Source organism: Dromiciops gliroides, chromosome 2 (genome assembly GCF_019393635.1).
Source record: "Dromiciops gliroides isolate mDroGli1 chromosome 2, mDroGli1.pri, whole genome shotgun sequence".
Classification (NCBI taxonomy): domain Eukaryota; kingdom Metazoa; phylum Chordata; class Mammalia; order Microbiotheria; family Microbiotheriidae; genus Dromiciops; species Dromiciops gliroides.
The window spans coordinates 211,588,055-211,615,074 of record NC_057862.1 but is presented as its reverse complement, the minus strand read 5'-3'; the positions used below and the strand labels follow the sequence as shown (position 1 = coordinate 211,615,074).

Below are 27,020 nucleotides of genomic sequence, written 5' to 3'. Positions count from 1 at the left end.
AGCAGCAGAGACAGAGGGGGCAGGGGCAGAGAGGGGAGCAGCAGAAGAGACAGAGGGGGCAGGGGCAGGGAGGGGAGCAGCAGAGACAGAAGGGGCAGGGGCAGAGAGGGGAGCAGCAGCAGAGACAGAGAGGGGAGCAGGAGAGACAGAAGGGGCAGGGGCAGAGAGGGGAGCAGCAGCAGCAGCAGAGACAGTAGGATCAGGAGGAGAGAGGGGGACAGCAGCAGCAGAAGAAGAAAGAGGAGGAGGAGGAGGTGGAGGAGGTGGCCGCCTTCGAGGAGTTCTTGTAGAAGCAGGTGAGGTAGCAATAGGGGGAATCAAACTGGCCTGGCAACTCTGAAGTACGGCTTCTTCTGAAGGTAGTGAGCTGTTACAGTCCTCTATAAAAATAGGATTCACAAACCACAGTCTGTCATTTCCTATTGACAACTCAATTTCACAGGAACAGTTTGCATAACGTGGTGGGGATCGGCCACTGGTGGCTAGCGGTGTCGCTGGAGCTGAGCCAGTGGTATCTCTCCTTCTCCGAGGATTTAGAGATGAGTCCCAGAAACCTGTGCGAAGGGAGGGAAACGAGGAGAGATGTGTAGTAAGTTCCTGCTCCTGGTTAGTTGAAGTGCTGAGGAAGCACTGAAGAAGCCTTATATGGAGGATAGGGCAGGAGAGAAGAGTAGAAAGAGTTTATTTCACTTTTTTCTCTTTCATTTTCTTTTTTTTTTTTTTTTTTAGTGAGGCAACTGGGGTTAAGTGACTTGCCCAGGGTCACACAGCTAGTAAGTGTTAAGTGTCTGAGGCCGGATTTGAGCTCAGGTACTCCTGACTCCAGGGCCGGTGCTCTATCTACTGCGCCACCTAGCTGCCCCTCCTTCTTTTTCATTGTTGTTCTTTCCAGCTTTCTCAACACTTCCTGATTCTTGGGGGAATCAAAAGTACCTCATGGGGCAGCTAGGTGGCGCAGTGGATAGAGAGCTGGCCCTAGAGTCAGGAGGACCTGAGTTCAAATTCAGCCTCAGATACTTAACACTAGCTGTGTGACCCTGGGCAAGTCACTTAGCCCCAATTGCCTCACAAAAACAACAACAACAACAACAACAACAAAAAAAAAAGTACCTCACAATACCCACAAACAGGACTTTGGTTGTAATTGTGGGGTACTGAAGAGATGGGGAGACAGTGAAGAAGAGTACTAATGAAGCTGGTGATACTCATCCTAACTTTTCACTTAGTAGTTGTGTGAATTTGGAGAAGTCACTTACCTTCTCTGGGCCAAGTTTCCTTCACTATAAAATGAGGGTATTGGACTGGATGATCTTTAATGTTTCTCTGCAGATGGCAGGGAAGAGTATAATTCTAATAGTCTAAGTTTTAACGATCTTTGTTTTAAGGTCCCTTCCTCCTTTACCACACTCTGTTGGATTCCATGCATCCATCAAAAAAGGACTTTACGAAGGTTGTTTTCTTTTTTGCAAAATAGACTTTAAAAGAGCAAAACAACAACGTACAATCAATCTCTACTAATGAAAACAGTTATGTGCAAATAGGGTGTGAACTTCTGGTTCTGTTTGCATAGGAGAGACATGTTTATCGGTAGTAAAGAAAGAGGAGACAGAGAGAGGCAGAAACACACACACTGAGGGAGGGAGGGGAGGAGGGAAGGAGAGAGAGGGGGAGAGAGAGAGAGAGAGAGAGAGAGAGAGAGAGAGAGAGAGAGAGAGAGAGAGAGAGAGAGAGAGAGAGAGAGAGAGAGAAAGAAAGAAGATAAATGGTCAATGAGGAAAACTCCCTATGGGAGGGGATGGGACTAAGAACATCAGCAGAGGGATTAGTTTTGGAAACAAATTCTCTGAGCCTGGAACAAAGGAAGAGTAAATATATCACGATGAAAAGTTTTGAAGTGTGGATTTGTGGAGATGATGGAACTCAAAATGAACTTGTACATGAAGATCCTGGGCTGAGCCAAATGCTAACTGTGAAATAATCAGTTATGGGAATCCCAGATTATGGGAAACATACTTAGCCAATACTTAATATCAATTAAGTCAATCATAGAATGTCATAACTGGATAGGCCCTTACAGACTATTTAGTCCAGACACTATCTTTTCCAGAGGAAGAAACTGAATTCTTCATCAGGGAAGGAACTTGCCCAAAGGTTACACTTGCCCTGGGATTAAAATCCTGATTCCCTGTCTAGGATTCTTTCTTTCTTTCTTTCTTTCCTTTCCCTTTTTTTTTTTTGGCAGGGCAGTGAGGGTTAAGTGACTTGCCCAGGGTCACACAGCTACTAAGTGTCAAGTGTCTGAGGCCCATTTTGAACTCAAGTAACTCAGGTCCTCTTGAATCCAGGCCCAGTGCTTTATCCACTGCACCACCTAGCTGCCCCCTAGGATTATTTCTACTTTAAGTATCATTTTGATCACAGACAAGAAGATCATAACATAAAACTCAAAAGTGCTGAAACCTACTTTTTAATTCAGCCCTAAGTTGAGCTTTCAACTTAAATTCAGTGTCAAAATCTCAAACTATAAAAAACTTCAGGAGAAAAGCATGGTCATCTCCCTGTCTTCAAGTGTCTCTAAATCAGTCCTTGATCATTCTGGACATAAAGATAGTTATTGGAGTCCCAAACCTGAAAGGAAATTGGGAGGACATCTAGTTTAACTCCATTATACAGATGAGAAAACTGAGATCTAGGAAAGCAAAATGACTTATTCCAGTTTATATAGATAGTAATTAGTAGAGGGGCAGCTAGGTGGCACAGTGGATAAAACACTGGCCCTGGATTCAGGAATACCTGAGTTCAAATCTGGCCTCAGACACTTGACACTTACTAGCTGTGTGACCCTGGGCAAGTCACTTAACCCTCGTTGTTCCGCAAAAAAAAAAAAAAGTAATTAGTAGAGCCTGGGACCAGGGAGGTATTTTAATTCCAAGTGTTGGGCTCCTATCACCCTACCACATTGCTTCAGTAACCTCTCAATAATCTTCCCTCTGTACACCATTCCATTTCCAAACTTCTCCATATATTTAATCAATTCAATAAAACAAATATTTAAGTACCTACTATATGCAGAACACTGTGCTAGGCTCTTGGGGAGATACAGAGTTTGCACATGACATGACCCCTGACTTCATGAAACTAATTCAGTGAGAAGACCTATTCACAGATATCTATAATATATAACATTACATGATGAATGGATTAAAGAGGGATAAATCAAAATACTTTTTCAGAGTATATTTTTTATTAAGGTACTTTTACTGATAACTTTTTTCCCCATGACAAGAAACTAGGATAATAATAATTTACAGCCCTGAATGCATAGAGAGTATTTTCTTTCAAGAATCTCAGAACACTGCCTATATATCTTAGTTTCATTTCTCAACAGCTTTGTGTGGTAAGGAGTAGGTAGATATAATATCCTCACTTTGCATACAAAGGCCAAGAAAAGTAGTTAAAAAAAAAAAGATTTAGTATGGGAACTAGATGTCTTAACTTTGTGTTCTGGCTGTGCCGCTTACTAGTCAGGTGATTTGGGGAAACCCACTTCACCTTGTTGGGCCTCAGTTTCCAAATCAGTAACTGGGGATGATGCCCATAGTATCTACCTCACAGTGTTGTTATAAGACTCAAATGTGTGTGCAAAATGCTCTATAAACATAAATTACTGAGTGGTAATTATTATTGATAACAATTACTACTATTTATAAAATATTAACAATAATAACAATAAAGATAATGATAGAGTTGCCCAAGGTTACATAGTCAGTCAGTGATAGAACCTGACTTTGAATCTTCAACCCTGAGGGCTTCTTCCACTAGAATAATATTACTTATAATAATGTTCCTGAGAATTCTGAAGATGATGATAATTATCCTTGCATCTGGAGAGGTCAGGGCAGTGGTAGAGCTGAGAAAGATCCCTGAATGGTCTTAGGAAGAGACCCACTGATCAAATAACTTACTGACATAGATCCTATGGCCTTGTTGGGGATTTAGGGCAAACAGACCCCACTCTTGTGATCCCTAAGGTACAATAAGATTTGGGGGAAATTGTAAGGGGTTCTCATCCCTAACAATCTTTCTTAGGGAAAATTACCTCATACTAAGGCTTTCCCAACTTCATGTATTATCCCTCTCTGGGAAAAATTTTAAAACATCACCTACATGGAGCTATGAACTGATCTAACTATTTTGGAGAACAGTTTGGAACTATGCCCCAAGGGTTATAAAACTGCATACCTTTGACCCAGCAATACTACGACTAGGTCTATATTCCAAAGAGATCATAAAAAAGGGAAAAGGACTCATACATACAAAAATATTTATAGCTGCTCTTTTTGTGGGGGTAAAGAATTAGAAACTGAGGCCCATCAATTGGTGAATGGCTGAACAAGTTGTGGTATATGAATATAATGGAATACTATTGTGCTATAGGAAATGATGAACAGGCAGATTTCAGTAAAACCTGGAAAGTCAAGTAAAAGACAGGCAAGATGAGTATACAGAGAAAGGTGAAGACCACTGAAAGTTTCTTTAGTGACAAGGAAGATCGAGATGCATCCTCAGTAGACGATAGCAACATTAGGGCTCCTACATCCAAAGCTTCCAAGAAAAATATGAATTGGTCTCAGGCCATAGAGGAGCTCAAAAAGGACCTTGAAGATAAAGTAAGAGAGGTAGAGGAAAAAATAGAAAGAGAAATGAGAGTGATGCAGGAGGGTCATGGAAAAAAAAGTTAATAGCTTGAAAAGCCAAATTGGCCAAGTGGAAAAGGAGGTACAAAAGCTCTCTGAAGAAAATCATTGCTTAAAAATTAGGATTGAGCAAATAGAAGCTAATGACTTTATGAGAAATCAAGACACAATAAAACAAATCCAAATGAATAAAAAGAGGTTAATGTGAAATATTTCCTTGGAAAAACAGCTGACCTGGAAAATAGATCCAGAAGAGATATTTGAAAATTACTGGACTACCTGAATACCATGATCAAGGAAAGAGCTTAGACATCATCTTCCAGGAAATTGTCATGGAAAATTGCCCTGATATTCTAGAAGCAGAAGGTAAAATAGAAACTGAAAGAATCCACCGATCACCTACTGAAAGCGATCCCAAAATGAAAACTCCCAGGAATATTATAGCCAAATTCCAGAGCTCCCAGGTCAAGGAGAAAATATTGCAAGCTGCCAAAAAGAAACAATTTGAGTACTGTGGAGCCACAGTCAGGATAGCACAAGATCTAGCAGCTTCCATATTAAAGGACTGGAGGGCATGGAATATGATATTCCAGAGGGCAAAGGAAATGGGATTACAACCAAGAATAACCTATCCAGCAAAATTGTGTATAATATATCAGGGGGAAAAATGGGACTTCAATGAAAAAGAGGACTTTCTAATATTCGTGATGAAAAGATCTGAACTGAATAGAAAATTGGACTTTCAGATACAAGACCCTAGAGAAGCATAAAAAGGTAAACAGGAAAAAGAAATTAAGAGAGATGTTAAAAGGTTAAACTACTTACAGTATTAGGGCAGATGAGAGAAATAAATTTAGACAGAGGGTACAGGTAGGAATTGATTATGAAGGGATGATATCTGTAAAGCATTTATTTTTTATCTTTTTTATTGTGGGGTATTTGGAGTTGGGTTATGTATCTGGGGTCATGCAGTGGGTGAGTGTCAGAGAATAATGGGATTTGGCAGATACTCAAAGGCCCCACCTGAGATTAATTTAGAACTGATTGAATTGTGAGACTGATTGACTGCTGATTGACCTACTTACAATTAATTCAATTAAAGCCACACCTGATTGACTCCCAGGAGGGCATGTTCTCAGAGGCTGTGGACTATGACATCAACACAAGACCCCCCTCAAGTCCAGTGAACCAATGGATTTGGATGACACTAACCAATCATCTTGAAGCAATGTGTAAGGACTGCCTCTCCTCCAGACCTATAAACAGCTTCCACACTCAGTTTGCTCAGGCAGTTCATGGTTGAGGACTTAAGGAAGAACCAGACCAGGCTAGAACTCTAGGCTAGACAGGCCTTTTCTTTTCTTTTTAGGCCTTTTCTTAACTTTCTTAACTTAACTTTCTTAACTTTTTAGGCCTTTTCTTAACTTTTTTTCTTAACTCCATGTGTTCTGTTTTCACTAATACCTAGTATGCTTTAATAAATGCTTAATGCCCAAAGACTGGTGCTAAAATTTTTAATTTAAGGTGAGCCCAGATTTGGGCTCAGGTCCTCTTGGGTCCAGGGTAGGTGCTTTGTCCACTGTGTCACCTAGCTACCCCATGGTGACATCTTTAGGGTAAAATTATGGGGTGAGAGGAATGAACTGGGGGAGGGGAGAGGTAGAATGGGTTGAAATTACATATGAAAGAAACAAGAAAGGGCTTATGGTGTGAGGGGAGAGATGGGGGAGAAGCAGGGCAGTAAATATCATCAGAATATGCTCAAAGACCTTAATCTCATCAGAGTTGACTCAAGGAGGGATTAGCATACACACCCAAATAGGTGGAGTAATCTATCTAAACTGGGCAGTGAATGAGCCTTATACTCATCAGAATTTGCTCCGGGAGGGAATAACACACACACTTGATTGGATGGAATAATCTATCTAACCCAGCAGGAAAGTAGGAGGGGAAGGGGATAAGGAGAGAGGGGTAGAAGAAGGGAGGGCAGATTGGGGGAGGGAGCAGACAGAAGCAAATCCCTTTTGAGGGGGAATAGGGTGAAAGATAGAAAATAGAGCAAATATCATGGGGAAGGGAATAGGATGGAAGGGAACAGTTAATAATAGTAACTGTGAAAATGAGAAAAGAAAAAAGTACAAAAATATTTATAGCAACTCTTTGTGGTGGCTAAGAATTGGAAATCAAAGGAATGCCCATCAATTGCGGAATGGCTAAATAAGCTGTGGCATATGATGGTGATGGAATATTATTGTACTATAAGAAATGACAAGCAGGATGATTTCAGAAAAACCTGGAAAGACCCATATGAACTGATGTGAAGTGAGCAGAACCAGGAAAACATTGTGCACAGTGAAAACATTATCGCTCTATGAGAAATTGTGAATGACTTTACTCTCAGCAATACAATGATCCAAGACAATACCATAGATAAACACCAGGTTTGTAAATGTCTTTCGTTTCTAAAATATGGTACCCAAGTGGCAGGTGGATGGTATAGTGGATAGAGCACCAGTCCTGGAGTAAGGAAGACCTGAGTTCAAATTTGGCCTCAGACACTTACTAATTGTATAAACTTGGGCAAGTCGCTTAACCCCAATTGCCTCCCTCAAAGAAATGAACAAGCAACAAGCAAGCAAGCAAGCAAATAAATAAATAACTGAATGCATAAATAAATAAATAGTGATACCCAGAACTAGAAACAATATTCTATTTGTGATCTGACCAAGAATGATCATTACTTTTATTCTCTGCATTATCCCTTTATTGAGCTCGCGGCTGGAATAGTTTAGTTTTTGGTTTTTTTAAAAAAATACCAAACAAAAGAACATTTTTATTCTGTGTTCCTATCCAGATAGTCTTGATTTTATGCTATTTCTGCCTTTCCTCCCCTTTCTTTTCTTTTTTTTTTTTTTGGGGGGGGGGGAGAGGCAGGGCAATGAGGGTTAAGTGACTTGCTCAGGGTCACACAGCTAGTTAAGTGTCAATTGTCTAAGGCTGGATTTGAACTCAGGTCCTCCTGAATCCAGGGCCAGTGCTTTATCCACTACACTACCTAGCTGCCCCTGTATACTACTATTCTTGTAATGCTGATTTCCCTTTGGATCATTTTATATAGATCTGGTGATCAGTTCTTTCTTCATTCTTATCATTTTTCATAGCACTATAATATTCCATTACATGAATATATCATGATTCATTCAAACCCTTCTCTAATTCTTGGTAACATAGATTATTTCTCATTTTTAAACAGATGGCACAGTGGAGGGAGTGTTGATCATGGAGTCAGGAAGAACTTAGTTCAAATATGGTCCCAGAGAATTCCTAACTGTGTGACCCTGGGCAAATCACTTGTCCTCTTTTAGCTCCAGTTTTCTCATCTGTAAAAGGGGGATAATCATAGCACCTACCCCCCACCCCCCAGGGTTATTGTAAGGATAAAATGAGATAATAATTGTAGAGTGCTTAGCACATAAGCTTTATAAATGGTAGTAGTAGTATTGTCATGATTATTTTATAGACTTGCCATTGTGTTTTTTAAAAGAATTGCTATTGTTAAATATCAGTTTGGGGCTAGCATATTTTAATTTATCAATATGATATACCAGTAAAGGATTGACCACGAGTCTCCCTAGCTTCTCATGGTCTCAGGCCGGGTGGTAGAAGAATCAAGGAGAGAGCTTCAACATGCCAGTTAGCTCAAGCAGGACAAAAGCCCCCAAAGCCCCATGCTATCTCTGGCACATGGTGTCAAAGAAGTCCTAAGAGAGTTCGCAGGCTTCTCCTGAAGCTACAGTGAGAAGATCTAAAGCCAATGGATTCTGCAGTTCTGTTTTTGCTAAAGAGTCCATCTCTTCCTGGATGGAGGAAGAAGATGGCTTTAGTTGTCTGAGCAATGGCTTGAGTTGTATCCTGAGCTAACCTTTCAACCTCAGCAGAAATGTTTCTAATTGAGTCAATTACTGCTGTCATTCCAAATGTGGGAGCAATAGCCCCAAAGAACTTTTGTGCAGCAATAGTTTAGCGTTGGGTCATCACAATACAATATGGCTTCATATTCATTAGACTAAGATCTGGAAGGCACTTTAGAGGCCATCTCATCTAATTTCCTCATTTTACAGATGAGAGAGGTCCAGTGACTTGCTGAGGGTCACGACAGTTAGTAACTGAAGCAGAATGTAAATAAAGTTACCTAGCTGCCCTAGTACTAAACTTGTAATCCACTAAAACCAACTATAAATCCAACCACCATTTCCTACATCCTCTATCTGTACACCTATTTACATTTGTCCCTAATGATTTACATCCATTTCCACCTGTCAGAATGTTTGGGGAAGGGGGAGACATGGAAAGGTGATCATTCTGCTATTCCTTGTATTAGTTACCTATCAGCTTCAAGTTACCCACAAATCTGAGGATACCTTCATTGCCTGGCACATAGTAGGCACTTAATAAATATTGTTTGATCGATCTATGTCTTCAGCCAAGTGAAGAGTAAATATGTCAAATGAAATACAGACAAGGACTGAGCTCTACAGAACCACAATACTGTGTATGTAAGGAGACTCCCCCTCCCCCCCATAGAGAATAGGAAGCAGATGGGCTTATCTTCTGGAAGAGTTCAACGAGCTTAAGAACACTGTGTGCCTTCCCACCTCACCCCCAAGAGCAATGCCTTATCAGTGAGGTTAAAGGGAACTGTAGCCCTCAAATCCCTCACTGGCAAGAAAAGCCAATGCTATTGATCAAATGAATACACATAATAATAGTCTTTTGGCATGTCACCTCTACTCTTCATCCACTCTCCTCATTATGGGAAAGAAATTTTTACTTTTGATTCCAATTCTTCATGATAGTTGTTTTCTGTTTCAGCTTTCTTGGAAACAGGATGTCTACAACGGACAATTCTATTACTTCCTCTTTACTTCCCACCAGCTGCTCTTCTTGGTTTTGACTCAGGGACATCATGCTTCCCTCAGGATAAGCTCTTCACCACAAATCTCATCATTATAGAGATTGCTTCAGCTTTGATACCCAAAACCTCTCCATTAACCCCAGTTTTTCCTCCCCTCTGATCTGAGAGCTGGAGGGCAAAGCAAAACTGGACCAGATATTTAGTTATTTCATGTATAGTTATTATCTTCTTTTTATAGAGGAGGAAACTGAGGCAGATAGACATTAAGTGACTTGCTCAGGGTCATGCAACTAAATAAGTGTCAGAGGCAGGATTTTAACTCAGGTCTTCCTGAATCTAAGGCCAGTACTCCATCCAGTGGGCCATCTAGCTGCTTAGGCAATGGGGAGCCACTGGATATTTTTAAATAGAAGGGAAGTGTGATCAAAGCAGAGATAAATAGTGATACCTAGAACTAGATAATAACTATACATGAAAACCATTCCTGTGTTCTACATGCCTTTTGTTGGTGACCCTCCCCCCCACCTCCAGATTTTCAGTTTCCTTTTGTCTTTCTTCATTAGATTGTAAGCTTCTTAAGGGCAGGAACTGTTTTTCTTCTTATTTGTAACAGCAGTACTTGGTACAGTGCCTGGCACACCACCACCATCACCATCACTAATATCTATATAGTGTTTTCTACATACCAAGCACTTTGCTAAGCACTTTACAATTATTAGTAATTAATAAATCTTTAAGTTTCCCATATCCCTTACTTCCAAATGAATCTAGTGTTTGTATAAACACTGGTGCCAATTTTAATCTAAGACAACTATTGCTACCAGTTTTCCAAGTAGTTTTTATTGTTTAAAAAGGAAAACAAGGGGCAGCTAGGTGGTACAGTGGATAGAGCACCAGCCCTGAAGTCAGGAGGACCTGAATTCAAAATCCAGCTTCAGACACTTAACACTTACTAAATGTGTGACCCTGGGCAAGTCACTTAACCCCAATTGTCTCACTAAAAACAATAAAAGTCAAAAGGAAAACAAATCTTATTTCTTTGTTAGGATTTTTAAAAAAGGGCTTTGATAAGACTGTACTGTGCCTAGTTCTGGGTAGCACCTGGCCACAGAGCCAAAAAGATCTTAGTAGAGTTATCTCTTCCACATCACCACTCTCCCCATTGTGGTATCAATATATTGTGGGTTGGTATAAGAAAAAAATGGGAATTTTGGGAGAGTTTTGCAGAAGCCACAGATGACACATGAAGGCTAGCAGATGCATAAAATATATGTATAGCATTGTATAATATCAATATATTTTATCTTTTAATACTGTAATAATTCAGACTTCTCTGATACAGTGAGGGCCAAATAATTTTATGCAGATTTTCCAGATTTGGGGGGGGGAGTCCAGACCCCTAACACCCCCCCCCACATGCAATTCAGAAGGGATAATCATACATACAAAAAGATCTCAGGACATTAGAACAATGGGTCAAATAAAAGATGAAATTTAATAAGAATACATGCACGAGTGTGCTCGTAAATGTTTAACAGTGAACTTTCTCCAAAAACGTCCAGGACACACCTTTTCTGTTTAATCTGCACCTTAAGTCTAGACAATCAACAAAACAATAAATCTGAAGTGTAGATGCTTACACTAAAGATTTAACAGTGAGGGGGGCCAGTATGGCTGGCTTCAGAACGCCCCTAAACGGACCTGAATTGTAACAAACGCCCTTTACGTCGACAAGATGGGGAAAGTATTGGCTAGCAGTTTACTAGAAAACAAAAATGTGGGGGTTTAAGTGGATGACAAGCTCAATGGGTTAATGGTGTAACCAAGCAGCCCAAGGGACATGACAAAGCAAGTTTCTGCATTCATGTATGAAACAAAGGAGGCAATAGATAACCTTTGAAAGAAGGCCACCTGTGATGTTGAGGGTTGGTTGCTGAAACCCTATCATGGGATATTAGCCTGGTGAAGAAGAGAAATGAGCGGGGTTACTATTGCTGCCTTCAAAAATCCTACTTTCAAAAATCAGTTCAGTCCAATTAACCAAGGCCTGAATGTATGATCTGGAAGAGATGAAAGCTTTACTGACGCCTGGTACAAACTCACAGAGAAATGAGCTGAAAACAGTTCTCTTTAGATGGCTTGTTGTTGTTTGGCCAATTAGACATGTCTGACTCCTTGTGATCCCATTTGGGATTTCTTGGCAAAGGTCCTGAAGTGGTTTGCTATTTTTCTTCTCCAGCTCATTTGACAGATGAGGAAACTGAGGCAAACAGGATTAAGTACATAGTGTGTTAGATATTTGGGCAAGCCTAGCTATCAAAAGATATACTATAGAAAATAAAGGAAAGGTGCCAGCTTCCTGAATGTTCTTTCTCTTGTCTCTCTTATGTCTCCAATACTTTTTTCAATTTGCTGCCCAAGGAATTTCCCTAAATCTCTGCTTTGATCACGCTTCCCTTCTATTTAAAAATATCCAGTGGCTCCCCATTGCCTAAGCAGCTAGATGGCCCACTGGATGGAGTACTGGCCTTAGATTCAGGAAGACCTGAGTTAAAATCCTGCCTCTGACATTTATTTAGTTGTGCCTCAGTTTCCTCCTCTATAAAAAGAAGATAATAACTATACCTACCTCCTAGAGTGAGGACAAAGCAAGATATTTTTTGTAAAGCACTTTATAAATGTTATCTATTATTATTGAATGTAATGTAATGTAATGTCTTGATCCTGGCATTTAAGACCTTCGACCTACCTTTTATTCCATAATGTTCTCCTTCATGTATTGTAGCCAAAATAGACTATTCACCAACCCCAGTTTTTAATCCCATCATATCTCATTTGCCTTTACTCATGTCTGGATGGATCCTGCCCAACCCTTGTTTCTGTCTTCTCAAGTCCCCACTCAGGGGTCATTTGCTCATGAAGCCTTCCCTAATCCCTTGAATTGGAGGTGTTCCTTCCTTCCTCAGCTTTCTCAGAGGTAGAGGTCAATATTGGCATAATATGAGGAAGCTATATGACTGTAGAACTTAAAGACAGAAGGGATCTTAATGACTATCTACTTTAACCCACTTGTTTGACTTGAAAAAATTGAAGCCCAGAGAAATTAAGTCACCTGCCCAAGTTTATATAAATAATACCAGCTAGAATGTCATAGTAGGTAGAGTGTTGGTCTTGAAGTCAAGAAGACAACTCAAATCCTACCTCCAACACTTACTAACTGTGGCTTTGGCCAAGTCATTGAAAGTCTCAGAGCCTCTGTTTACAGCATTGGCACTGGAGTTGGGAAGACCTGAGTTTGAATTCAGTGTCACATACTAGCTGCATGATCTTGGGCAAATATTTAACCTCTGTTTGCCTCAGTTTCCTCAATTATGAGATGGGGATGATAATAACATCTGCCGGGAAGGAGGATGTTACAGAGGAGATTCGTGTTTTGGGTAAACTAGATGGCTTCTGAGGTGTTTCGTAATTCCTAAATTCTTTGAAAAATTAAATATGTATTAGAAGAATACAAAAAAGAAGGTAAAGTGGCAAAATTAAAATGACTCAAAAGAAGATTACAAAGCTCCAAATGTTTCCAATAACAAGCTTTATTTCCTGGTGAGAACTACTGAAGAGGAAATAATTTATACTTACTGTAACTTCCCATTCTCAAAATTAGTAAAGTTTTTAGTCAATGTTAAGGGCAGCATCTACAACAGGTCAAGTAAATTCTCTATTTTCCTTTGCTCAGGTGGGCCTTAGTCACCTCTTCTGTAACATGACATGGTTGGACTAAATGATCTTCACAATTCCTTTAAACCCTGAGATTTGATGTTCTATGATCCTCAAGCCCCACTTTCAGATTTAACACCCTGTTGTTAATGATTATAACAGATTCTTTTCTACTGGAGGGGGCATCAGACACAGGACTATTATCACACTTGGTTAAAATAGGTAACTACAAATTGAAGGGTTCTGCAAAGGTGTCCTTGGCCAAAAAAAATCTCTCCTTCCCTCTAAACGACCTTCCTTCAGACTCCCACAAAATCAATTTCTTTTTTTCCTAACATAAAGATCTCAAATGACAATGTGATTGTTTTCTGTGAGATTCTTAGCCACTAAACCTAAAATTGAATTAGTTTATCAACTTGGCTGCAAAGCAGGGCAGTGGGAGGATGAGATATGGGGGCAGGAAAGTTTGATGAGAATGATAAGAGTCCTGGCATAGTGGGCAGCCCAGGAGAGAGGGAAATAAGGATGCCCAAGGGCAAACTACTCCTTCAAAATTTGCTAAGGGCCATTGCTATGACTATATCCGGGTCTGTACTTACTAACTCTATGACCCTAGGCAGGGGACAGCCAGGTGACACAGTGGATAGAGCGACAGGGCTGAAGAAGTCAGGAAGACCTGAGTTAAAATCTGACCTCAGACACTTACCAGCTGTATGACCCTGGGCAAATCACTTAACCTTATTTGCCTCAGTTTCCTCATCTGTAAAATGAGCCAGAGAAGGAAATGGCAAACCACTCCAGTATCTTTGCCAAGAAAACTCCAAATAAGGTCACAAAGAGTCGTAAACAACTGAACAACAACATGACCCTGGGCAAGTAACTTCACTGCTCAGTTTCCTCATTTTGTAAAATGATAACAATAATACATCTTGCTAGAGTAGAAAAAGGACCCAGTCCTTATAAAACCTCAGTTCAAATCCTGACTTTACCACTTTTGAAGTCATGGCAAGAGACTTAAGTTGTTTTGGCCTCTCAGTTCCCTGTAAAGTAAGGATAATAAATGATTGCATTATCTATCTCACAGGGCAATTAGGAGAAGAATGTGCTTTGTAAACATTAAAGGGCCATTAGATTATGCGTTCTTTTTGGTGAGGCAATTGGGGTTAAGTGACTTGCTCAGGGTCACACAGCTAGTAAGTGTCAAGTGTCTGAGATTGGATTTGAACTCAGGTCCTTCTGAATCCAGAGCCAGTGCTCTATCCACTGCACCACCCAGATGCCCCTATATGTACATATTTGAAAGGAAGCACATTTTCTATGGTTGTTCAGAAAGTTCTATACAAAGGCCATGCCTGTGGAAGCAGGAAGAAAGTTTAGTGGGAAGAAGTACTGGAGTTTGTGTGTCTGAGAACAATAAACACAGAAAAGGATATTGAGGAGTTCTATGACCTTCTGGGCCTGTTCCTGATGGATACTGGCTGAATGTTACAGATGATATCACTTGCTCCTGGAAGAGATGGCCGATTGGTTCCTTTCCTGTGGCAGCTGGGACACTCAGTAGCATGCAAAGAACATGTCAGTGAACTGCGGGGGCAGTTTGGGTGTGTGACATTTCAGAAAAAAAGGGGAAGTTAGTGGTTTTCCTTAGTGGCTTTGCTGGGTAGCAAGTGGGAAGAGAAGCAGAAAAACATTTTGTGTTATGCCAGGCATTGGCAAATCCTTGGACATGGTGCTCAGAGGCTACACTATAGAGTGGCAGGAGGTTGGCATGCCACCTCATCTTAGAGGTCCTCGTTAGTTATCTCTGCTTGTGTCTCATTCTGGATGTGGAAGTGGCCATTTTAGAGGCTCTATCAGGGCCTCAAGACTCACCCCTCTCTGGGGATCTGAAGGCATGCTGCACCATGGGCTCAGGGAATGGGATTACACGGGCCAATCTCTGCTTCTTAATGGGCCCAAGGGCAAAAAGAAGCATAATTTTAATGGGCACTTTATCATCTCACTTTAGAATGTTTGAAAAGCATAACAAATACATCACCAGGAAGATAACTGCAAATTCTTTATCATCTGTTGTAGAGGATGGAGAAATATGGAAGTTCTGTGAAGAAATTAAAAGCTTTCCCAAATCAAATCAATGTATACTGGGATTGTACAGGTGGACAAAGAGGGAAAATAGCAAAAATAATGTTGGTAAATATGGTTCATAGTTAAGAAACGAGGGGGCAGCTAGGTGGCGCAGTGGATAAAGCGCCGGCCCTCGATTCAGGAGGACCTGAGTTCAAATCTGACCTCAGACATTTGACACTTACTAGCTGTGTGACACTGGGCAAGTCACTTAACCCCCATTGCCCTGCCAAAAAAAAAAAAACAACAACCAAAAAACATAGTTAAGAAATGAAAGGCATCTCAGGTACACACATTATTCAGAAGCCTTGGTACAGTGCATAGAGTGCTGAGTATAGAGTCAGGAAGATTCATCTTCCTGAGTTCAAATCTGGCCTCAGACAGTTACTACTAGCTGGGTGACCTTGGACAAGTCACTTAACCCTGGTTGCCTCAGTTTCCTCATCTGAAAAATGAGCTGAAGAAGGAAATGGCAAACCACTCCAGTATCTTTGCCAAGAAAACCCTAAGGGGTCACGAAGAGTCAGTAATGACTGAACAACAACAAATGAAATACCTATAGATAATGAACCATTTCTTCAAGAAGTTCATCAAAAAGCGATTGGTGTGTTAAGGACTTGACACCACAAAAAATTAAATAGACTATCTTATAACATTTATCTACATGAGAATAAAATGATTGGTTGATTAGAGAAAAGGTCAGAATCAATATCAAATTAGAAAGAAATGTAAAGATGATAATGAAAATAATTAGAGCACTTACACAGCTCTAGTTTGACCTATTAGAATAATATAAAAAATGGGAAAAGGATAAAGTAAAGACATTGATTTTTTTTTTTAAGTGAGGCAATTGGGGTTAAGCCACTTGCCCAGGGTCACACAGCTAGCAAGTGTTAAGTGTCTGAGGCCGGATTTGAGCTCAGGTACTCCTGACTCCAGGGCCGGTGCTCTATCCACTGCGCCACCTAGCTGCCCGACATTGATTTTTTAAAACACCAGTACTTAGACATTTGAATGATATAAAACTTATTACAATGAAGTAGCCAAAAACATTTGGGAAGTTAGTTTAGCCAATAAACTCTTGATATCCTTGCCAATCAGAGTACATGACAGCCAAGGGCAATTTAGAGGTCAAGTACGATTGTGAATCATTGCAGATGAAAATTATTGTCCATTATGAACATCCTTGCCTTAAGTTGGTAGGACCACAAATAGACAAATAGAGATGTAGTCTCATCATTGTTGACAATAGAATCACTACATCTAGATTTTAACATCTTATTGGTACCCAATATACTATGAGAGAGAGAAAATATTTAAAAAACTGAAGTTAAAGAGACAAAAGCAACTGAACTTGACCAAACATACAAAGAAGAAATTAGGGGGGGCAGCTAGGTGGCACAGTGGATAAAGCACCGGCCCTGGATTCAGGAGGACCTGAATTCAAATCCAGCCTCAGATACTTGACACTTATTAGCTTTGTGACCCTGGGCAAGTCACTTAACACTCATTGCCCTGCCTCCCCCCCCCCCCAAAAAAAGAAATTTGTGATAGATACAAATGTAGAGAAATGTTACGGAAAGAACATGGGATTTGGAGTCAGAGAATCTATGTTCAAATATTGCTTCTTTACTTACTACCAATGTGAATGACCTTGAACAATTTACTTTGCCTCTTTAGACTTCTGTTTCTTCCTTTGTGAAATGAGAGAGATGAACTAGATATCTCTATAATTCCTTCGAACTCTAAATCCTATGATCAAATTTTAAATTTCTTGGCACTGTGCTTATTTGTGCACATACTGTCTCCACCCAGTAAAATATAAACTACTTGAGGTAGGAACTATTTAGTACTTGTCTTTGTATTGTCAGAACCTACTAGCATATAGCTTTATATATATAGTAAGTGCTTACCAATCGTCTGTTGAACTGAAAACTGACTTAAACCGAATTAAAAGCACTCAGAGATTGATTATGAAGATAGCTCAAGGAGAGGAAAACTCCAAAAGAATGTAAAATGTCATATGTTGGTATTGTTTACCTTAAAAAGGCAACAAAGGGGCAGCTAGGTGGTGCAGTGGATAAAGCACCAGCCCTGAATTCAGGAGTACCTGAGTTCAAATCTGGCCTCAGACACTTGATACTTACTAGCTGTGTGACCCTGGGCAAGTCACTTAACCCCCCATTGCCCTGCAAAGAAAAAAAAAAAAGGCAACAAAGAAGACATCAACAACGACAGAACCAAATGCCTTGTTTCTCATTTCTTCAAAATTATTATGATAATGGTCCATCCATACATTAAAGATATTTTTGATTGAGATGTTAAAGTGGCTCAGATCAATTTTTAAAGTTGATTTTTTATAGCAATTTACTCCTTCACAATCACTCAATTGAAAGAGAGGTAAAAAAAACTACAAATTAATTACTAAAAAAAGTCAATATAATAAAATGCAGGATCTTCTTTACAAATATTAAGATCATATCAGATATATCATGTTGCAGTGGGCCTGTAAATGTTTAACAATCAAAAGATGCAATATAAATTTTAAAGTTTAATCTTCAGTATTATCATTTTCTCCATCACTTTAAGTCTAATCAATCAACAAAACAATAAATCATGCTTTGGTTTGCTTTGCCAATTTCTAGGGTTAAAATGCTCACATGGAAAATTCAACAATCAGCTTTCCAAGAGTAGCTCCAGGCCACTTAATTTCTTCCCTATCCAGCTGTCAGCAAAGCATTTGAGAATCTCCTTCACTCTTCTTGATATGGGCTAGAAAATGGTCTATTTAGGTAGATTTGAAACTTGCTAAATGACCAGATCAAAAAAATAGCCATTGATGGGATGATGTCAACTTGAAGGGACTTCCTTGTGGAATGCTCTTTCATTGACATTTTAATCAGTGACTCCGATGAAGGCAGAAATGTCATGTCTGCCAAATTTCTTGAGACAAGCCATTTGAAAAGAGCTCTATGGGCCAGAACAATACCTGATATGACACTAAGATGAATTTCAATAGGGACAAATGTAAAGTTTTGTCTAAAATTTTGAATACCTTGCAACTATAAGATGGGGAGACACAGCCAGACAAGTCTTATGAAACACCCTTCAAAAATAATACTATCCTGGGCTACATTAAGAAAGATACAGTATGGGGTAGCTAGGTGGCACAGTGGATAGAACACCAGTCCTGGATTCAAGAGGACCTGAGTTCAAATCCGACCTCAGACACTTGACACTTACTAGCTTTGTGACCCTGGGCAAGTCACTTAACCCCAATTGCCTCACCCCCCAAAAAAAAGAAAGAAAGGAAGAAAGATACAGTATCTAGAAGAAAGGTCCTATTAATCTCCGCCTTAATCAAGTCAAAACGGTATTCATTTGTGGGCACCCTATTTCAGGAAAGACACATCCAGAAGAGAATAGTGAGAAGGCCAGGAAATGTTATATTAGAATCTGGAATTGGGTATGTTTTACCTAAAGAGGAGAAGACAGGATGAGGGGGAGAATGCAAAAGTCATCTCCAAATGTAGAAAGAGTTTTCACATAAAAGAGTGATTAGATTTCTTAGGCTTAGCTCCAAAAGACAGAGCTAGGACTAACAGGCAGAAGCTGCAGAGAGGCAGAATTAGGTTGCATGTAAGGAAAAACATCCTGACAATTAGAACTGTCCCAAACTGTCTAAAAATGTAATAGGATGGGGGGCAGCCAGGTGGCGTAGTGGATAAAGCACTGGCCCTGGATTCAGGAGTACCTGAGTTCAAATCTAACCTCAGACACTTGACACTTACTAGCTGTGTGACCCTGGGCAAGTCACTTAACCCCCATTGCCCCGCCCCCCCAAAATGTAATAGGATGCCTTTGGGAAGCAGTGGACTCTCCTTCATTGGAGGGCTTCAAGTACAGGCTGGGAATATGGGTGAGAATCTTGGTGAGACATGAGGTCCCTTCTAACATTTAGAATCTGTTGTGACTCTTGCCTCCCTTCACAATTCTTACATATCACACAAACATGGGAAAACCCAGGCTTCCCAGTTGGGGGTATGGGGGGCTAGGTGAGAGGGACCATGAACCAGAGAAACAAGGAATTGCCCATAATGTATTCATTCCATCCTTTCTGACATGCAAGTGACCGAGAAGTCATACTGATAAATCTCATAACCCCTACAGCTTCCTAGTAATGTGTTATGTACATAGCAAGTGGTTAATCTGTGTTTAATGATTGATTTTCTCTGGAAACTGCTGTAATCTTAGATAGGGCTTTGAGGTGGTATGGATCCTCTTACACCGAAGAACTAGGGGAAAGAGGAGGGAAGAGTTAGGAAGGAAAAGGAAGTTAGGCTAATGGAAGGTTAAAAGTGGGAATGGAACACAGGCAAGGGACCAAGTATATCCCTATTTCTTAGTCACGATATCAGGTACAATGAAGCCAAAGTCCTCCCAGTACAATGTCCAAGGATATGAACAACTCTACCTCTGATAGAGGGCAGACTAGCCAAATACAATCTCTTATACCCTAGTACAGAATGTCTCATCCATTCAATTCATTTCACAACATTTATTACTATCTGCAAGGCTCTTTACTGGGCATTGGGAAGAAATATAGGACAGACCCAATTCTCAAAGAGCTTACAACCTAATTGGGAGTGGCACAGATCCAAATGAACAAATAGTTATGATATAAGGAAGAATGAGAAAAAGGGTGGTCTAAAGTTTTACTATGAGACATATAAGGAGGGAAGGATCACTTCTAGCTGAGGGTGGGGTAGGTAGGTCAAGAAAAGCTTCATATAGGAGATAACATCTGAGTCTACCCTTAAATAAAGGGAAGGCTTTTGATAGAGATAGAGGCACAAGAAAATATAATTGAAGTACCCTAATATGGTGAAAAAAACAATCTAGGCAAAGTTTCTTCTCAGAACTTTAGCCTCAGAAAACCACACATTCCCACAGTAGGCCCTCAAACACTTGACAATTCTGCATAAAAGCAGGACAACCTAATTTCTCAAGACACATGCGCATTGGGTGTCACTTGAACCTAGATTTTAAGGAAGTGAATGTTGACATGGCAGAATTTTAAGTAGTGTCAACTTTCTCGACACATACCCAGGAGATGACATCCATGTCATGAGATGCAGCAGTGAGTTTGTCATCCCTGCTGAGCTGTCCCAGGGTAAAAGAGGTGTCTGGTTCTATAATGGAATGTGGTTTTCTCAGGGGTGATCAGCATTTTTCAGATTTCAAATTCAAATATGGTAGTGATATTTTATTTTTTCCCTGAGCCTTGTAACTTCTCCTCAGGCTCCAGATGAGGTAAACATCTCTGAATCTAACAGTTCGTGACTAGTTGAGGTTTCAGTAAGATGCCTCAATCTGAGTTCAGTGGGGATTCTCGTATGAAATAACAACCTACATTTCTATGGGATTTGAAGTTTTACAAAATGTTCCCCTCATAACAACCAACCCTGTGAGGCAGGTGGTATAAAGACTTATAACCCTCATTTCACAGATGAGAAGTTAAATTACAGACCCAAACATGGCTAGCCTGAGCCAGAATCTGACCCTAGGTGTGCTAATTCCAGTGCCACCATAGCACATTGCCGTGGGAGGAAGTGAGAGGTGGGAATAAAGTACTGGATCTGGAGTTTGAAAAGAAGAACTGGGGGCAGCTAGGTGGCGCAGTGGATAAAGCACCGGCCCTGGATTCAGGAGTACCTGAGTTCAAATCCAGCCTCAGACACTTGACACTTACTAGCTGTGTGACCCTGGGCAAGTCACTTAATCCCCATTACCCTGCAAAAAAAAACCCCAAAAGCCCCAAAAACCCAAGATACAACTTCTTTCACCTGGGGTGGTTTTAGTTGATAGACTGTGCTGAAAGAAAGGGGAAGGAGAGAGAAAGTAAAGAAGGAGGGCTCTAGATTTATGCCACTTTAGCCATGCAGACAAACTACAGCTTTGTTCCTTCCATGAGACTAACACCAAGACCCAGGGACACTGACTGACTCCCCATGTAGACACGATTTCCTACATATATCCAACTTACATATTTCCTACATATATCCAACATATATCCAGAGGCAAGTTACTTAAAGTCCTGAAATTCTTTCTTTTCACCTAAGGCTCCTGGATAAGGGACAGGAGAAATCTGGCTTACTCTGTTGGCTACTGTAGACCTAGAGTAGACTCAAAGGCTGCTCTGTTAAAGTCTCTGCTGCTCCCTCCCTTGTAGTGAATAGAGGACTTACCTATCCCCAGATTAGAGATGGTTTCAAGCTCTTTAAAGTTGTTGGCTTCCAAAATCGCCTGAGGCAGTCTTAAGGTGAAGGGCAGCAAATCTCTGCACAGGCACATCACGAGGGGGAGGGAGAATTCGGGAGAGAGAAAAAGAAAAAATACAAGGGAAGAGATGAGGAATTCATAAATGGCAGCTGGTCCCTAAGGTCCCTTCCGCTTTAACATTCCATCTTCTACCAGCCTTTCTAGTGTTAATAATATCCCAGTGACTCTTGGCACCCTAGCATTTTAGGTTTGACATTCCAACATGTTATGTTCTAAGGTACATTTCATACCAATGTCTAGTGAATCTATGCATTCCTTAGCTGTCAGGTCCCATTTCTTTTTACAGCCCTATTTGTTGGTGTTGTTTGGTTTGGTTTGGTAAAATAAACCCTAAATCTGCCTCTATGTAGCTTTCACCCACTGATCCTAGCTCTGTCCTCTGGGGCCAAGCCAAACCAGTCTAAATCATCTTCCGTGTGGTAGTTCTTCGAATACTTGAGAATAGATGCCATGTCCCCCCACTGTCTTTGCTTCTCCACACTAAACAGCCTCAGTTCTTTCAACCACCCCTTATCGGTTGTAATCTTTTCGTTTTTTGTTTTTTGTTTTTGTAGGCAATGGGGGTTAAGTGACTTGCCCAGGGTCAGGGTCACACAGCTAGTAAGTGTCAAGTGTCTGAGGCCGGATTTGAACTCAGGTACTCCTGAATTCAGGGCCGGTGCTTTAACCACTGCGCCATCTAGCTGCCCCTATCGGTTTTAATCTTGAGCCTCCTCACTGTACAGGTCAACTTCATTTGTTTGCGCTCTCTTGTTTCAATGTCCTTTCTAAAATGTTGCTCCCCAAACAGAGTATAATATTCCAGTTATAGGATTACTAATGCCTAAGTTATGGACAATATACAACTCTCTTCCCCCCCCCCAATCTTAACAGTATTCTATTTTTTCCCACTTACATGTAAAGATAGTTTTCAACATTTGTTTTTATAAGATTTAGAGCTCCAAATTTTTCTCCCTTCCTTCCCTCCCCAAGACAGAAAGCAATATGATATAGGTTATGTATGTACAATCACATTAAACATATTTCTGCATTAGTCATGTTGTGAATCAGAACAAAAGGGAAAAACCTCAAAAAAGAAAAAAAAGGAGTAGAAATAGTATGGTTCGATCTGCATTCAGATTCCATAGTTCTTTTTTCCGGATGTGGAGAGCATTTTCCATCTTGAGCCCTTTGGAATTATCTTGGATCGTTGTATTGCTGAAAGGAGTTAAGTCTATCACAGCTGATCATCACACAATGTTGCTGTTACTATGTGCAATGTTTTCCTGGTTCTGCTCAGTTCACTCAGCATCAGTTCATGTAAATCCTTCAAGGTTTTTCTGAAATCTAACTGCTCATCATTTCTTATAATACAATAATATTCCATTACATTCATATACCACAACTTGCTCAGCCATTCCCCAACTTATGGGGATCCCCTCGATTTCCAAATCTTTGCCACTATATATTTATTTCTTAATGCAATCTATGATATGAAAGAAAAAAAAGACTTTATCAGGCATCTACAATATGCCAGGTACTGTGCTAAGCTCTTCACAAATATAATTTCATTTAATCTTCACAGTAATCCTAGGGAGGGAGGTACTATTATTATCTCATTTTATAGTTGAGGAAATTTAAGTGACTTGTCCAGGGTCACACAGTGAGGAAGTATCTGATGCTAGATTTGAACTCAAGTCTTCCCAACTCCAGGCCTAGAACTCTATCCACTGCAACACTTTATACAATAATGTCAGTTTTTACCATGTTACACTGTTGATTCATTTTGAGCTTGTAGTCCATTTCTGGATTTTCACCCAGAATAGATTCTTGTTCCATGCCTCTGCCATATCTATCCTGAATTTGTGATGTTGATTTTTTGAACCCAAGGGTAAGGGGGCAGCTAGGTGGTGCAGTGGATAAAGCACTGGCCCTGGATTCAGGAGGACCTGAGTTCAAATCTGACCTCAGACATTTGACACTTACTAGCTGTGTGACCCTGGGCAAGTCACTTAACCCTCCATGTCCCACAAAAACAAACAAACGAACCCAAGGGTAAGACTTTTCATTTTCCTCTATTAGATTTCACCTTATTGGATGGATCTGGTCCACCGTCCTGGCCTGTCACGATCTTTTTAAGATCATGACTTCATCATCCAACATATTAGGTCTCCCTCTCAGCGATCCCTTTATAAAGCAAAGTCCTTGATATCAGGGGCTTTTTTGTACCCCCAGTTCTTTGCTCTTATTAAATGATAAATAAATGCTCCTTGCTTCACAGCTGGGTGGTGCAGTAGCTAGAGGACCAGACCCGGAATTGGGAAGACTTGGGGTCAAATCCAGCAGCAGATACTTCCTCACTGTGTGACCCTGGACAAGTCGCTTAACCACTGCCTGCCCCAGTTCTCTCATTTGTAAAAAAGGGATAATAGTGGCACTCACCTCTTTTGGGGTGGTTATGAAGATCAAATGAGATAACATATGTGTGGTAGCAAAGAACTGGGAATTGAAGGGATGCCCATCAACTAGGAAATGGCTGAACAAGTCATGGTAAATTATTTTGATGGAATAAAATTGTGCTGTACGATGAGCAGGTTGATTTTAGGAAAACGTGGAAAGACTTGCATGAAATAATGAAGAGGAAAATGAGTAGAACCAAGAGAACATTACAAATAGTAATAGCAATATTGTTTAAAGAGCAAATGGGAATGATTAACTGCACTGAGTAATGTGAGTATTTAAATGAACTACAATAGACCGGGGCAGCTAGGTGGTGCAGTGGATAAAGCACTGGCCCTGGATTCAGGAATACCTGAGTTCAAATCCCACCTCAGACACTTGACATTTACTAGCTGTGTGACCTTGGGCAAGTCACTTAACCCCCATAGCCCCACCAAAAAAAAAAAAAAAAAGGAAAGAAAGAACTACAATAGACCTATGAAGGAAGATTCTATAGTTTCTCTCTCACACACACACATACATATATATTGGCTTTCTCTAGTGTGGGGATATGAGGGAAAGAGGGAAACAACTTGAAACTCAAATGAAACAAAAAACAAAATAAAAAAAAATTTTAAAAAGAGATAATATATGAATAGCACTTTGCAAACCTTAAAACACTATTAAAGGTTATTTCTTTCCTTCCTTCCTTTTTTTCCCCTCTCTTTCCTTCCTTCCTTCTTCAGTGGATGCACATATCATCAAATAATTAAATCTGGACATGCTCTTTAACGTGACACATGGAAAACATCTGCTGAGAAGCTACAAAGAAAAATAGTGACTTTTGTCTCTCTAATGGAATTATTCGCTTGATGTCTCTGGGAATCAGTGGAGTTAAGAACTCATGCCCTATCTGCCTGAGGCTGAAGAAGAGGAGATGAGCTTCATTGGAAAGGGCCAGGAGTTGCTGAATCATTTCAGTTTTGTCCGACTCTTCATGACCTCATTTAGGGTATTTTGGCAGAGATACTGGAGTGACTTGCCATTTTCTTCTCCAGCTCATTTTACTGATGAGGAACCTGAGGCAAACAGGGGCAAGTGAATTCCCCAGGGTCACACAGCTAGTAAGTGTCTGAGGCCAGATTTGAACTCAGAAAGATGCACCATCCTGACTTCATGCCAGGTGCTCTATCCACTGCCCCAAAGATGGGAACACAGAACTGGAAATGCTGGCTCCAGCCAAATTATCATCTTTATGATGGGTCCACAGACCCATTTCCAGTTCCTCCATTTACCAGCTATGGGACTTGATCAAATCACTTCACCCTTCATACCTCAGATTTCTCACGTTCAAAAAAAGGGATAATACCCACCATGACTAACTTGAAGGAACATTGGAGCCCTTGCTCACTATTCACAAGGAGCAAAGACCCTTACTGAAGGCTCTTGTGTTTCTTTCTTTTATCAGCCACAAACATAAAATCAGACCTCTGGAACTGATATAAAATAATGAGAATGGCTTTGAGACGTAGTATAGAATGGTTAGAGAGCTGGGATGGGAGCCAGGAAGAGCTGAATTCATATTCTACCTCTGATATACACTGGCTATGTGACCTTGGACAAATGACTTATTAACCTCTCACTGACCTAGGAACCTCTCTAAGACTATAATTTGCAGAGAAAGTGCTGACTTGTATCAGTAGAGAGAAATTTCTCACTGAAGAGTTTCCCTTCCACCAACCATAACACTAATCTCGTCCCTAGCCTATTAACAGCTTAGATTTATATAGGGCTTTTGAGTCAATGAAATGTTTTTCTCACAAGAAGCCTATAGGCAAGTATTATCATCCCTCTTTCACAGTTGTTACTTTCACCTCATCCATGTTAAAAATATATGTCATCCATGTCAAATATATGTTGGGCCACAATTTAGTCCCACAAATGGGCCAGTAAGCCATTGGTACCTACCAGCTACTCCTGAATGAAGGAAATTCCTTTTTTTTTCCCCTTGACTTACTATCTTAATGTTTTGACTTATTGTCAGGTCACTGATGAAAAGTATACCCTAGAAGATTCTAAAGCACTCATCGTTACCCAACTGAGCTAATTATGAGGCGATGTGCTGTAACAGGGGGAACAATGGAAATAATTTTGAGCACCAGCTGGGGCAGCTAGGTGGCAAAGTAGACAGAGCGCCAGGCCTGCAATCAGGAGAAGCCTAGTTCAAAACTGGCCTCAGACACTTACTAGCTAAGCAAGTCACTTAACCCTGCTTGCCTCAGTTTCCTCATATGTAAAATGAGCTGGAGAAGGAAATGACAAACCACTCCAGTGTCTTTTCCAAGAAAACCCCAAATGTGGTCGTGAAGAGTGGAACACACTTAACAACAAATTTGATACTTATGTGTGTAACCTTGGGCAAATTACTTCCTCTCTCTGGGCCTCATTTCCCTCATTTGTATTATGAAGGCATAGAAGATCTTTAACGTCATTTCCAATTCTAAATCCTATGAGCTAAAATAGACTTTAAGGTTTTTATAAAGTACTTTATACACATTATCTCATTTGATCCTCACAATTAAGTAGTGAGGTGGCAACAAAAGGTATTATCTCTATGTTGCAGATGTGAAAACTGAAGCTCAGCTAGGAGCTATTAGAGGTGGAATTCAAATCTGCCTGTGAACCTTTGATTATGGACGATGGGAGTGGCGTGGGCGTGGGATGTTGGCTTGGGGGTGGAGGAAGCTGCTCCCTAGGGCAGTGACTCAAGGCCAGGTTAAGAGAGAAATATGACTCATATACAAATGATG

The 27,020-nt window shown here is 40.4% G+C and overlaps 1 protein-coding gene across 1 annotated transcript in view; it reads right to left on the bottom strand.

The window, feature by feature from the left end:
* RIN3 (Ras and Rab interactor 3) overlaps nucleotides 1-27,020 on the bottom strand; it is a 163,093-nt gene that overhangs the window by 34,622 nt on the left and 101,451 nt on the right. The window contains exons 5-6 of the mRNA XM_043980311.1: nucleotides 21,699-21,790; nucleotides 50-554 (exon numbers count right to left, since the gene is read on the bottom strand). Coding sequence (XP_043836246.1) covers nucleotides 50-554; nucleotides 21,699-21,790 — 597 coding nt within the window. The remainder of the gene's footprint in view (nucleotides 1-49; nucleotides 555-21,698; nucleotides 21,791-27,020) is intronic.